Source organism: Stigmatopora argus, chromosome 1 (genome assembly GCF_051989625.1).
Source record: "Stigmatopora argus isolate UIUO_Sarg chromosome 1, RoL_Sarg_1.0, whole genome shotgun sequence".
NCBI lineage: Eukaryota > Metazoa > Chordata > Actinopteri > Syngnathiformes > Syngnathidae > Stigmatopora > Stigmatopora argus.
In genome coordinates, this window is record NC_135387.1 from 24,139,427 (window position 1) to 24,155,209 (window position 15,783).

Below are 15,783 nucleotides of genomic sequence, written 5' to 3' on the forward strand. Positions count from 1 at the left end.
ATCAAAAGCTCGTTTCATCTGCTGATTAAATGGTAATTAAATATTTTATAAATATGGAGGAATTCGTCAGTGGGAAATGTCTCTTCGCTTCGGAGTTGGATACATATTCAGGAATGTCGATATCTTTAATGACCTTTTAACATTTAAAATATGCTTCTGACGTAAGGCCATGTCATTTGATTAAGTGCCTAAAAGTCTGGATTGTCTAAAAATAAATACCTAAGTCTATACTTGAACTAACCATGAATTAAATTTCCTCACAGTGTACTCACATCTAGTTACATTTGTTTCATGTACACGAGAGCTATAGTTTGAGGGTCATTGTTAGAGATTGTTGGACAATAAGATCTTGGTCAGTTAAATTTTAAGCAAGATCCCTATCCCAACTTTAGTATTAAATGACATCAGCAATTCATTTGGGTTAAAAATGTTCAATCCAACATTTTGGGTCTTGCGTGAGGAACTGCAGCTTTATTGGACCAGAAGTTTGAAGGTTTTATTCACATGAATGGCTGGATAGTTTTTATGCTGCCACAACACTTCCTCATGGCTGAGCCTGCAATGTTGCAATATTGTCTTCAGGCTTCACCTTCTTTTCTGGTGGTGCTCCTATATAAATTGATCAGGAACGAGAACAAATGTCACTCAAGACATTCAGATCATTGGACACGAATAGAAGATTTCAAAATGTGTCACAAATGATATAATCCCGTACACCTAATCTGGCAGTCAATGAGTTCTTCCACTCAGATTAAGTATCTTGGAACATGTTTTTCAGCGTGGCAGATTTAAGACAAAATTTGAAAACTTCAGTGAAGGCAGTTAAAATTCCAATTCCAGAGGCCTCATATTGAGGCAAAAACATTTGGGAAGTACGCAAGGGACTCATGGGCATCTTATTGTAGTAAAGAACCAACAAAACCTTTCAAAATTAATATTCATTTAGAGACTGAAGTGACACTAACACACAGGAAACTGGAAGGTCAGAACCCAGATTTCAATGTTTGACCTCTAAACTTTGGGGAAAAAGTGTTAGCCATATAACTACCATGCATCCCAAACTTCTTTTACAAAGAAATGATAGATTAAATAGATTATACACCTCTGTCTAACAATGTAGATCTTTCATTACATTAGCTGTCCTTAGCTGTCGTTGTGAAGAATACACAACCTTATTTATTCACCTCATCACATTTAATTGCCTCCTTTCTGCAATAGTACAAATGGATTTTAGACAAAAGATAAGTAAATAAAAATACTTCAAGAATTTTATATTAAAACCAGCATCGCCATAAAGTAGAAATGTGTTAAAAGTTTCTGATCCATATATCAAAAGAGATTTGAGGTGCCAAATTGTTTGTTCAAGTCAGCAGCATTGCAAGTTTCGGCCAAACTGCCGCAGATAAGATTCAATGTGACACTGTTATATTTTTACACTCCCAGCAGGCATACGCTGACTAAAACAAAGCTGTGTGTTTTTTTTACAGTGAAATCTTTTTGTGTGAAATAAAACAAATCACACACCCCACAGCTATTTGTGTCTGTTGCTTATCTCTAGGGAGATGATGAAGCATTGGAAACTGCCACTGCTATGTGCTAACCTGTTACCTCGGAGCGATGCTATGATGATTTGTCAGTCAACCCACAAACACCTGTGATTAAAACATCCGCCCTTACATAGACACACAGATCAGCCCTTTTTTAAATGCATAAAACATACAACATACATGCTGTATACCTGTCCGTATATTTCCATCATGTCAGTTCATGTTTGTCCATTCATATGCACAATATACAATGACTAAATACACCTATTTTCAACATTGCTTATCCCGGTCAGGAACGCAGGGGTGTTGGAGTCTATCGCAGCTAACTTCAGGAGATAGGTGGACAGCACTTGAACTTGGTCCCAAATCACAATCATTCACACCTCCACCATTTACATACAACCCTACATCTTTGATATACGGCAGTAACCGTCATATCAGTGGCGGGCCATCAGGGCTTTCAAAGCCTTCTCTGCTGGCCTAAGAAATATCTGAATCATATATTATATTTTGTCCATCAATACCGTGTGCGGTCGATTGGTCGCCGGTCTTTTGGTCGCCGTCTTTTGGTCGCCGGTCTTTTGGTCACCGTCTTTTGGTCGCCGGTCTTTTGGTCACCGTCTTTTGGTCACCGTCTTTTGGTCTCCGGTCTTTTGGTCGCCTGTTGTCGCGGTCGGGGCGACCAAAAGACCGGCGACCAAAAGACCGGCGACAAAACAAGGTAAAACAACACGGTCTACGCATTAATAAAAGCAAACAATGGCCATCAGCAGTTTCACTGAGCCGACGTGTGAGGGTATAAGAGTTTGTATGTACATGCGTTGTCCCTTTAAGAAGCTACGTCCGTCAGGGTCTTAACAAGTTCTCCAACAAAAAACAATAAAAATCCGGGAAATTTGGAGCTTTTCTTTAGCCTAATAATTACTAGGGCATTAAGTATGACTAAATAGTAATTTGCAGTTTGTATTTAGGGAATTTGAGCAACGATTTAAATGGTAATTATCACTTACCTTCCGGGCGACCAAAAGACCGGCGACCAAAAGATCGGCGACCAAAAGACCGGCGACCAATCGACTGTGTACCACGGCAGTACCGTCGTATAAACCAAAGATGTAAACATGTTTGTCCATTCATTTGCCATATCAGCTGCCTGTTCATTCGCTTCCAAAGACAATAGTAACATGTCTGTTCTTGAAAATATACAATGAATCATTAATCTTAAATAATGTTTGCCATGACAATTAAATGCACTTTTTATTATCAATATTATGTGTGGTTTAATGTTTCTGGATAACATAACATGTCTGTCCACTCACATGCAATCACAATGATAATATCTGTCTGTCAGGTCAAGTACAACCATTATATACTTGACAGTCAATGGCAGCCAGAGAGTTAATAGGGAACCTTGAAATGCGCCAAAACCAACAGGAAGTAACCTGGAAATGCTCCAAAATCACCAGGAACTGACTGACAAATGAACAAGAAGCCTCAAAATCAATAGGAAATGATCCAAAATTTACCAAAAGTGACTTGTAAGATGTCTGTTCATTCACACAGCCCATTTCCATTGTGAAAATGTGTACTGTGCCTTCATATAAATCGAAAACAAAAACTGCTTCCAATCTATTCACGTATACAAAGCTTTGTAATTCCATTCAGCTTTGCATTGTCAATCTAAGCAATTGTCCCATCCATTCCACTTGGTCTCTGTAGGATGACAGTGAATGGCTACTCTTCACCTGATGATGCTGTCACTTCATAAGACGAGTACAGGGACGACCTCTAGCTGTTCCTTTTACCTTCATCCCTCTTCCTCTCATCAGACTCAGCCAAGCAGCTGCCCTTCACTTAAGCTCCATATTTTTCTCTCTCTGGATCACTCTTCTTCTCATCTCTATTTCTTTCTTCCGGCCTGCCCTCATTGTTCACCTTCATTATCAAATGCTACCACAACGTCCCCTGCTGCGCCACCCGGATTATTTATAGCTCACAGGAACGTGTCAGTGGCGTGCATTGTAGCTAGGGGAGGCAAAAGCGGTTCCTGACTCTTCACGCACGTTTTACTAAAACATATGCAAAAATAAATAGCGTTCCAACATTTGCTGTCAGTTTTCTCTGCTTACTTGTCTTTCAGACATGACGTAGAGGTGAGCCCGATCCAAGGAGAAGGCCATGTCCCGGAGAATGAGGCTGCCGTCCTTCATTACCGACACGGTCTCGTACTGGACCCCGCCATGAGGAGGGCCATCAATGCGAATCTGAGGAAAAATACAATGCACAATAGGGCGTTAAGGACACTACAGAATCTTGACAAACCATTGTTGCTTAGCAAAAAACAAAAAAAGAAAAAGAAGCTCTCGACGTGCTTCTGACATTCATGAAAATTGCAACAGAGTTGGAAAGCAAAACGCAATGATTTGGCATCTCAGCCATTTTTGGAGAAATAGTCATGAATAAGATCCCAAAGGGTATTTCAGAAAAAATAAAATAAAATTTTGCTATGGTGCAATATTACTACAATAATGAAAAGCTAACTCCACACGTGAGTGAATATATTCCTAAATGAAATCCCTCCTCTATACGTACATCATTGTCCAATGGCCTGTACATGATGTATGCAAATTATACAGATTATATATTGGCATATCTAATAAATGTGCAGATTTTCACATTCCGAGTTCAATTATGCGCACTCAAAGGCAACACAATTCTACCGACTGATACAATGTTTGAGGGAATTGAAAGTTGAATCTTGCTAAAAATGATGAACTTCTGAACAATCATATAAAATGTGTGTGCAATGTGTGTACTGCCTTTGGTTAACAGCGAAAATATCGACACACTATTTCCACGGCAGTGCAGTAATGTCACATGAAAAAGCTCTATATAATGAGAGATCAATATATAATGTAAGATCAGGGAAATAATATGCATGGAAAGGATTGGGTAAGAGTTAATTATTTCACTGGTTTGTACATGAAAAAAAAATCTAATCCGCTAATGTAACCAAACAAGCAAATTGCATTTCTCATTTTCTTTCTCGCTTTTAAAAAACATGTTTTTCTGGCTGATTGCACTGATTAGAAGAATGTTTGCAAGTGCCAAGATATGTTTAATCCACTTAATTAGTACAGTACTTCATGCTGTCAAAAGCTCAATAGTCACAAACACTAGACAAATAAAAGCTAGTGGATTGTATTATTTTTTTTGTGAGCTTGTCTGATTTTAAAATGTGTTTTTACTGCTGTAGCTAAAGTGAAACCAAAGATTGCAGAGGGTGGGGGAACTGTCTCCATCTGCACAGTCTGTCAGCGGCCTTTAAATCTTATTTAGGAAGAACATTGGGGAGGGGTAGCTTTATGCTTGGTGCACATTCAACTGTGTCATGTTTTGTTTTAGTGATTTATATTCAGGGAAGGGGTGACTGGATGACCCTGCCGATGCAGGATGAGGTTACCACTAAATTATTATCTGATATTATTAGGCCTTTGAGAAACGTTAGCTCTGTTTGTCTTCCATTGCTGGCCTGACGGATGATGGACTCCCCAAATAACACTTTGAACTAGAAGCGGAGTTACCACAAAAACAGTGGGAAAAGCCATGTCTCATAAATTTCCCCCCTTGGACCCACATAACCGAATGTAAGCACATTTCCCAAAGTAGCATTACAAATGTAAATCTTAAAGGGCATCACAAGGGCTCCGATGCATAAGTGAAATCCCGTCACGTGAAATATCAACGCCCCTTCCCTCCCCCGTGAAACCTGATGGCTGTATCATTCGACGATGGCCGCCAGCTTCCCTCCACCGACGTTCATCCATCTATTCAGTCGCTGACAGCATCAGAAAGCAGGCTTACTCTCAATAAAGCACCATACAGGGGAAAGTCAAGGTCGTAAGTCAGTCAAGAGAAAATGTAGCGGGAGGGTGAGAGCGTTTTTTTTTTGCCTGCTGCTTTGTTTATGTAAATGCAATCCAATCACTTGATGACATTTTTAGAGCTAGCGGAATTGCACGCTCACTCTCAAAACAAACTAAATTGTTTAGAGGTTTGAAGGAAGGGCCAAAGAATTACAAATGTAATATGAACATTTGATGTCATCACTGATAATATCCACTGTATTCACAACGACCCAGTCTTTTTATAATCCTCCACACAGTCTGTTATCTCGGAAAATAAAAATAGTGTATAGATGTGGCAAAAAACATATGTTCTTGGCACAGGGGTATATGTAATCTATAAAGCATGTCCGATTTATTGTGTTCTTTAAAGCCGTTGTAGAAACAGTATGGGAGCTGTGTCCTTCTTTGCAAGGTTCACTGATTCTCTGACCTTCATCCCACCCCATGACCTTTTTGCCCATGAGTGCATTTGAAGTTGATCTGTTCATACACAAGGGGAACAAACCCATACAACAAAAGCTTAACTGTACTTTTCCATGTCAAACTTAGTTTAGCCATTAATTAATTAATTCATTAATTTTCTGTACCACGAGAGTTTTGCTGGGGTCTTTTTCTGCGAACCATGGGCAGGAAGTGGGCTACACCCTGTACTGATTGCCAGGCAATCAGTGGCTATGACTTAATTTCACTACAATTACCTTGATAATTACAGAGGTTATGGCAAATTAAGTTGGTAAAGGACACAAAAAGATTTTTCGAGTTCTTGGCCATTTCTCTTAAAATAATAATTATTATTAAATTATAGACAAAATGAAATGCTTGTTTCATGTCTCAGTGATGTTTTAAAATCTTCCTTTGTAATAATGTTACTTTTGCACCCATTCACATTGAAATTCCATTTTTTTCTATTTCTAGCATTTAAAGCAAAGCTTCTTGTGGCACTAAATTTACATTATTTTTCCTTTTACTGGGGAGTCTAAGCTTTTATCGTATTCATGCAGTTATTTGTAGCCTTAGGTCATTGTACGGAATGTTCCAATTTGAATAAAGCTGGAGAGAACGTAGAAACCTCTGGCCGATTGTGGCACTTTGCCTGGCCTTGGCACATTCACACACGCACATTCAGTTTCTATTCATAAAACCAAGCTGATCTTTTATAGTGGCTGTAATTTATGGAAAGAGTCTTTCATTCACATAGACACAAACACATGCCCACGGTGGCGGAATCGCACACATGAGGCGTATTCGTAGCAACTGAAGCCGTTCCGCGGGATCACCTCTGGGTGGGCGACAAAGGCATGCAAGGGGAAAATGGAAACTGAGAAACCGATGTTTACCGGACCATTGGACCAAAAATAATTCAGTGCAAAACGCACTCTTAACCACACCATCGTATTCCCATGCTACCATGTAGTACCTGTGTAAGTGAATCATATGCGCACCCAAAAAAAAAAAAAACTCCATTAACTCCAGGTTGCAGCCACTTCAAAACAGCTCCTGTCCACCCCATTAGGCTTTATTTTACACACTGGGTGTCAAGGTTGTTTTTTTTTCTGCAGTGCCGCCCCTCTGCTCTGGTATAACACAACCCACCGCCCAGGATCTTAAAAGGTGATCTCCCATGATCCTCATAGACTACAGCCATTAGCCAGTTTCTGGTCTTTCTAGTGCACTTGAAAGTCTAGCAGGACATATAATATCGTGTTTTCTACTCTATTGACCACAGACTGTGAAGTTACTTTTGATTGGCTTCCTCAGTTGCAGCGTGCCAGGAATTGTAATCAGAGTTGACTGGCATATAATGTAGTTAGACTATCACTGCCTATTATCAAAGTTAAATAAAAAAATGCTGCTTTTAAATGTCTCACTCATGTTTTAATGCCGATTTTGCCTTAAGATCCCAACTCTAGAATGGGTTAATGTCGTAACTCCACTGTACTTGAACTGCCAAAAAGGCATTTACACCCTTGATTATAGCTCATTTTTTCAGCCAATTATTTCACTTGGGTATTTTAAAATAAAAGGTACCGCCATGCTTTCAGTCATTTTTTGAGTGTGATATATTTTCGTATGAAAATACTGATAATGCTGTAACAATCAATTGTTAGAGAAATGCGAGGTGGTTGAAGGCCAATGGGATGGACAGCAGGAAAGCCATGGCAGCAGCATCACAGGCACCCTCCTTGTGGCTACAGGCGCTAAAGCTAGAGGGGTGCTTTTGATCTGAGCATGTAAGCACCCTGGAAAACTGTTTGAAGGTTGACCAAACTCCAATTCAGATTGGCCTTCTCTCACTTTCCTTTTTCTGCTCGCTCTGCCCTCGCTCGTTTTGAACAGAAAGCCAGACTCTGAAACCCCCACCGTGTGAAGCAATTTGCTGAGTGGAAAGCAGTAAATAAAAGCAAAAGTAGTGGTGCCTCAAAATGCACGTCTGCATTTTGCATTATAGAGGCTGCCACTTACAGATAAAAAGAAAATAACCTGCAGCAAGCAAATGTATTCCCCCTTTTCAAATGTAAATCACAGCGGCGAAGATGTGACTGATTGAGCGTTCGAAGAATTTGCTTATTACTTATCATGAAGTCTTGATTCGTTTTTGGGATGCTTGACTGATGTTGAGGCTGTACTGAACGACAGAAACTCATTTGTAAATCATCTTCACGCTTTACCATCCACAGCTGTTCACTGTTACCTTGAGAAATGTTTTCTTTTCAGAATTAGAAATCTCTATTTTCTCACCATGGCTTTCAGGATGGTTAATGCAAGGGGATGCGGGTGGACACAGGTGGCGCCAATACTAACAGAGCTATCTAAAGGGGGCCAGTACAGACCACCATGTTCTTGCTACTCAGGCAGATTTCGTCCCACAAAAGGTTGACCACAATCAAACAATAATATACTACGGATCACCTTCAACACTGACAACTCACATCAGGAAGCAAGTAAACTGCAAACCTACAATTTGTTCTAGAATAGTACAGAAGATATACACTATATAGAGTTGAACCTCAAAAATCATCTCTGAAATAATATTGAAACCACCCATCATGCTCGTAAACTGTTCACACATTTTGTTAAATGTCAACTCAGTGAGTATCCGAAGGATTAACGTCTCAAGTGTTTTGCCTTTCTTTTGTTTTTGGAAAATGATGATAATATTTTACGTAAAATACAACTCATTACAACAGAGAAGTGGGACAACTGAGTCTTGTCCTGGCATCACTGTAGATTGTAGCTAAAAATAAAGGAAATACAGATATCTGTATGTAAGAGTACTTTAATTCACAGGAGTGCAACAATTCATTCTTCAAGAAATTGGAAAGTCAACCAAAATTTATAAGTGGATTACGTTCTGTCTTGTGCTCCAATATATTATGTTGTGTTCTAGGTATGACAGTACCCAGAGTCCTACATCTGGCAGCAACCTTATCTCCTGCATCGGCACTAATCCAGTTCAACCATCTTGGGTGTCAAAGGGAGAGAGACATTTTTTATCTTCCCAATCCCACGCATTGGATTATACTTTGTAAGAGAAGACTGTGACTGCTCTATCTGCTCTGAGTGCACTGACCTCTCACACGTACAGTATCCCAAAGAAGAGGCTTAGCTAAGGAAAATGTCTCCTTTTTATAGCAATGTGCTATCTTGAAATGTATGAAGCACACAGGTCAAATGGATTTCAGGCCACCACAATAACCGTTTTACAAAGTAATTCCAACCAATTTTTCCTTCGAAGCTGTTCTGAGATTTACTACGATACTGGGAATGTGATGGTAAAATTGAGAAGGGACTGGAGGTTGACAGGTGACGAAGTGCTGACAGCTATTTTCGAGAAAGTCGGTATTTTAACTGGAATTCCAGGTTGCTATCTTCCACACAATGAAATTCAACAAATGTTGTATATAATCATTTGTAAAATAAACGGTGCATTAATTTATATTTGGATTGATGGTTTTGGTACAATATACGGAAAACTAACATAGACCCACTTAACAGCACCAGACAACAAAAAGTGACTCCGAATTTTATTTTACACATTAGATATGCATGGAGTGGACTTTTTCAACAAGATAGTGGGTGTCAACTACAGTGACTTTTATGTGCGTACTGGTGTGACAATGCCACTGGAGGTTTGCATCAGGCAGCTTGTCACTTCACCCCGCGGGCAGAAACATACAGTGACAGATGACAGAAACTGATTTCACCTTTGACTTCATCTACCTTTAGCACCTTAGGTCAATAGTATTAAACATCTGTTATATTCGTACTTTAAATTCTTACTTTGCTAGTCTACAGCTACTCAATAGAAAAGAATATCATATACTCTCTCATTTACTACTCTCAACAACAAAAAAGCCTACTTGTGATGACAAGTAGAAGACAAGTAGGCTTTTTTGTTGTTGTTGATAATGACGACAGGGCCTATGTCCGATTATTATTATTATTACTCATCTTCCATATCACTTATCCTCACAAAGGTCGTGCGGAGTTCTGGAGCCTATCGCAGCCAACCACGGGCAACAGGCACGGGACAGCCCAAATTGTTTGCCAGCCAATCACAAGGCACAACGAAACAGAGAAAAACTCACAATCACACCGCCACCAAGTGGGAATCGAACCCATACACTCTTTAGCAAAATCATCTATTGTTTTAGAAAATAGTATTAGTAAAAAAAACTACATATACACACAATTCAAGGTAATTCACATTGTGCCGAATCAGTGAGTACCAAGAAGCTGTCGAAACACCAAAACTAAGTTAAAACAAAGCTATTTTATTTCCAATCTTTAGGTGGACTAAAGTACAGACAATGGCTGTTCCTTGCGTGTCTTTCTTTGCCTTCCCTTCACATTGAAGCCTGGCTCTGTCTCGATAACACTTCTAATCCATCAGTGTTGTCAGGTTGAAGAATTTGTGTGTCAGTAGGGAATGCCGCACAGATATGTGCTGTGTATTTGCTTGTGTGGGAGCATGCGTATGATGCATCGCTCCAGCACAGCATTTCTGTACTACAAGATACGATCCCATAAGTCATATGTTAGCCTACTTCTCATTGGAGAGGCCTTTAGGTGGTGATATAAGGCAGAAACATGAGGAAACAAAGAGTGAAGGCAATAAAGGGGTAATAACAGTGCACACAAGAAACATGTAACTTGTTTTTTCAAGGTGCAGCTATAGAAAACCTAGTGCTAGACTCATTTTAGTCAATTGGATCAACAAACTAAAAATATGTCGAATTACAGAATGTTGCAGGACGGTTGATTAAGAAGGATGAGAGCAATGAGGTAGGACGATTTACGACAAAGTAATTTAACCTCTGACCACAATCGCCGTAACTATTTGGCATTTTGTATTAATCAAAACCAATGGGTCTACTTTTGGCTTATAACAACAATCCAAAAATACCCAAAACCACCAACAGTGACCCAAACAAGAGGCCTGTAATTTATCTTGATCAGAATAAACGCAATAGCGCATTTCTCTCCTTTAGACATTTCACTGCCACTGCAACTACTGACATGACCTTTGGCAAATAGCAAGTAACTACTTCATATTTTTGGCAAGGGACACTAAAGCGTATTGATTTTTATCTAAGTGGTATGCTCAAGGTCTTTAACTCACTTCCCATATTTGCAAGAATTGCTAGTTGATGAACCACATATGATGATTGGTTGTTTGTTTCCTCTAAATAGAGTGTGTGCTTTGTTGGTACTGGCTTTAGAATACTTCACCACTTTATGAACAAAGCCACATTTTCCTGAAATTAATGAGATGTCCTTCCTATCTCCCAAAATAGCTATATTCGGTTAAGTTTAAGTGGCACGCAGATTTGGTCATGGGAAAGACCCTGAATAAAAATAAGCAGAAACAAAACTAACTTCCAGATTCTTTTACACAGCATTGCAGCAGAATAGGAGGGTCGGCGGTTCTCAACTCAGAAAACATTTCATCTACACTGCTAGGCCAACTCTACAAGTATCCTTCAGAACAGTTTGACCAAGGCTTGACAAGCAGCCATCTGTAACATGTCCACAAGTCATTCAATTTCATTTGAGTGTTGTAATATTACCGTCACTGCAGTAACTTACAATTTAAAACATGATTACATCAGCAGTTTCCCTTTCCTTGCAGCCACCCGCCCCTCTCCCAAATATCCCCTTGAGTCGAAAGCAGAAACCACAGCAACTGTGGTTGGATGAGATCAGTCCTGAACACTACTGAGCCCAAACACAAGAGCAGGAGAATGAGGCACCATGTGAGGTCTATATTTAGCTTCATATTCAAAACACCTACCGGAGGGCCATGTGCTGTGATGGATGCAGGCCAAGGGAGTCCATTGGGATGAAAAACGGATGGCTGGAGTTGGTTTTTAGTACTCAAGCGTCTCCCCATGCCAAAGCAGCTCTAAATATGGTACCTTATATTTAAAAACATGACACTTCAAAATGTTTGGACTATCCAGTCAAGGACAAAGAGTTCATTAATATGTTAAAATGAACTTTTTGCCAGTATGTACCATTAATCAGAGGAGTCCTAGCATGAATACAATCTTTTGGTGGGTAAACATTGTTAAATCCATTCAATCAACCATTTTTATGTTAATTTAAACCTGCTCAAGCAACAAACATTCCTGTCTAAATGTATGATACAAGATGATAGCAGCAATGTAAACTTACAGCAAGGATGAATGCTTCACTATTCACCCAACAATTGCAAACATTCCATATTTGATTTCATTATAATCGGGATATTACATTTTCAATCTCTTTAAGCTTCACTAGGTGGCAACAGAAATCATCTACCCAATCTTTAAATCAAGATAAAATATAATGAAAATGTGTTTGGCACCAGTAGTTTTTTTTCAATGTTATTGTTGTGAGTGACATACTGTAAGGCAGCCCATTCATTTTATGGGCCGCAATTTCCTCACAAGGGTTGGAGGGGGTGCTAGAGCCTATCTGCTGAATTTGGGCACCAAGCGGGGGACACCCAGGGCACGGGGAGACAGACAACCATTCATGCTGGTACTCATACTCATAAAATTTAGTGTTCAACCAGCCTAAATGCATGTTTTTTTTTATTTGGGATGTGAGAGGAAACTGGAGAACCCGGAGAAAACATGTAAGCCCGAGGAGAACAGTTAAATTCCACACATGATTGAACTCTCGACCCCAGAACAAGGAGGGCGACGCACCAACCATTGTAAGGCAGCTATTTTATGTCATTTAAAATATGCCAAATTCCATAGCAACAAAGAGTGTAACCACATTAGAGTCACATTGTACCTGTATGATCTTGAATAATGTCATAGTGAGGCTGATATCACTATTAAGAGAGAATTCCCATGGCTCTCGAACATGAGGTTGATTAACATTAGATCGCTTGAAGGCTTAGACAGCCAATAATGTCTTCAGTGAGGATGTATTAATGTAGGTCATCTTTTATGAAAAGACAACTCCTTTGACATATAAGCGGGCATTTCGGCTAGTATATTCCTCCTTAGAAAGACCAAAGAACATGGATGCAAAAAGCATTGCTCCAAGAAGTATGGATAGCCAGAAAGAACGATTACACTTCCGAAATGGGTAATATTGAAGAATACACCGTAAAACAAATATGTATATTTTATATATAATATGTCTGGTGGCCTTCTCAATACTATCGATACTTTATTGATTTGCTATTTTGGTAGTAGGCTATTTGCATACAATATCTTGGCTTCAAGCCCTCATTGTGGGAAAAAATATAGGATTTATAAATTATTCAATGCAAGAATTAGCCGATATAAATAATGGAATTCTGTGTATTTAACTGAGAAAAGGCTGAAGAAGGCCTTTTCTCTTCAATTATGACTGTTTTCTCATGGAATAATTACATCCAAATCCTTTGGGATGTACTAAAAGCCACAAAAGGCTTGAACTCCCCAACCTTAACTGGATTTAGACCTCCAAAAGCACACAAGATACATCCAATCCAAACTGATGCCAGCACTTTCCACAGTCCAACACCTTCAACCTCTGCCACATTCCTCACAAGAGTTTTGAGGGTGTTGGAGCAGTTCCACAAATGGGGACGTCAAAACTTTTTTCCCGCCACCTTAACAAATCAATTTCTATTGGATAAAGCTGACGAGACGAGGATAAGAAAACATTATGGCAACCTTTCACCTCGTTAACCAGCGGAAGAAAAGTGAGAGGAGACAAAAAAAAATCGGGATAAAATGCGGGGGGCCCAAGGTTATCCAATCAGACCTCTGTAAGACTAGAATTGCGGCAGGAGGGGGTGTATTGTCTGACCCCTTTCAACATGCTTTCAGAAAAGCAGATCCAACCCCTATGGACGTTGTCATGGTAACCTGTGGTTATATGATCGGTGGGGAACCAACTGAAAATGTGTATCAATAGGCAGTTTCCTTAGACAGTGAGATTGAGGCCTAACACAAACTGTGTTACATTGTTGGTGACAGTTCATTGAAGTTGCCCATGCTGAACACTAGAGTCTAGTTGAGACATCAAACACAAAAGACCAACTTATTATTGTGGAAATGTCATCAAATGTGAGTAAAAAAAAATGTCTTTACCGGTAATTGTGTACAGTTCATTTGTGCATCTGACGTTTCGCGATGGGTGAAAATTAACCTTTTGAAAGAGTGAAAATGCCGACAATAAAAGAAAATGTGATTCACTGTGAAATGTCAGATGTAGAATAAAATTGTATGAAAATGTATGCTTGCCTGTTTCATTTCGATTTAATAACCCCGTCGTATTTTGTATATTTTGCTCATGCGCAATGAAATAACAACGATCAATCAAGTTATTTCACGTTCTAAAGGACAAAGATTGATGGGAGAAGAATAATATTTTAACGATGAATTAGCTTTACGTCATTTGTATTGCTATAAAAAAGTTAATTAGCATCTAAAGTTTGGACTATGTTATCCTGTGAAATATAGTCATCCAATTTTTAAATAAGTCATATACATAATTTCACTTTTAACTGATAAAATTAACAACTACAAGCTTAGTACATCAGCTTGACATCTGTTGGATCGATTTAAGCACATAAGTGCACAAATGTCTTCACACCCGCCAGAGTAACAACAATAATAACCCCCTTTAAAATCAAGCCAAAATATCTTATGAGAGATCAGAGATCCTCTTGCATCTGTCTATTTTATTAGTCTCACGTTTCACAAATGACGGAAGGGAGATACTGCACATTAGACAGATGAAGTGCACACAATTAGCTCAAAAATAAGCATGCACATTTAGTGTGCAAGTTGGCTACTCTTTAAATCTTGAAAGCTTTTTAGAATTGCTCAACAATCGCCAAAATGTAATGCCAGCCCCTCTCTGGCAGGAATAGAGCAAACCAGTTAAATTTATGCTAATTTGGTGGCACTAAATACACCGCTTTGAATGTCAAATCTCCATTACCACACACACTGACTCGCAAACACGGATCGCGCACTTAAGCAATGCACAAACCTGGCCTTTGTGCAAGGACGGCAGGAAGAAAATAGACAAATGGATCACAGCCACTTTATAAATCAATAAGTGGATGAACAAACGCCATCTTCGACACAGCGCCATTATCAAAAGGGATCGGCTCGCTTTAAAAGGATGAATTGTAGGGTGCAACTCAATAGGAAAGAATACAGGACCTAAAAGACACAATAGAATTTAATGAAGAAAAAAATAACATCAGCCAGCAAGGAGATTAAAGCTCCGCCCATCAAGTAAGGGTGACAGCCACATTAATTCCATTAAGTCTATTAGTATTCTATCCTCATCGCCTTACTAGGTCAATAGCCACCTCCATCAAACCACAAAGCGTCTGTTTCCCTTTTCCGAATGCAGAAGGGAACGGTGCAAGATTTAGGAGCAAATGGATGAAAGGAACCTTATACAAAGACACCTCCCTACCTTGCTTCTCCTCGGTTCTGTTCTGTCGGGATATGACAGGAGCCGGGAGCAATATGAGGTAGTTCTCATGAGTCGTTTTTATTTTTTTTATTTAAATGTTTTTGGGTTGGAAGGTAATGTTTTGTTACTGTCCAATAAGCATCTAGTAACAACAAATCTATTATCAAAAATTGGAATTCAAAATGAGATACTTCTCGATTGCTAATTGTTGAGACAGACAAAAGGAGCAAATGAATCGTGACTAATTTTAATTTTAATTTGGAATAATGTACTGTTTTTTTCTTCAATAAATGATTTATGTATTGATGATCTGAATAACAGTCAACAATTTAACCATTAATCAAAATAATTGTAAGATGCTGCTCAACATTTTGATTTATTAACGTAAAGAGGAAGACAAGCCC

The 15,783-nt window shown here is 39.1% G+C and overlaps 1 protein-coding gene across 2 annotated transcripts in view; it reads right to left on the bottom strand.

Moving 5' to 3' along the window:
• Window positions 1-15,783, bottom strand: part of plxna2 (plexin A2) — a 250,079-nt gene that overhangs the window by 82,873 nt on the left and 151,423 nt on the right. For both annotated transcript variants that reach the window (XM_077610560.1, XM_077610569.1), the window contains one exon: window positions 3,674-3,808. In XM_077610560.1, coding sequence (XP_077466686.1) covers window positions 3,674-3,808 — 135 coding nt within the window. The remainder of the gene's footprint in view (window positions 1-3,673; window positions 3,809-15,783) is intronic.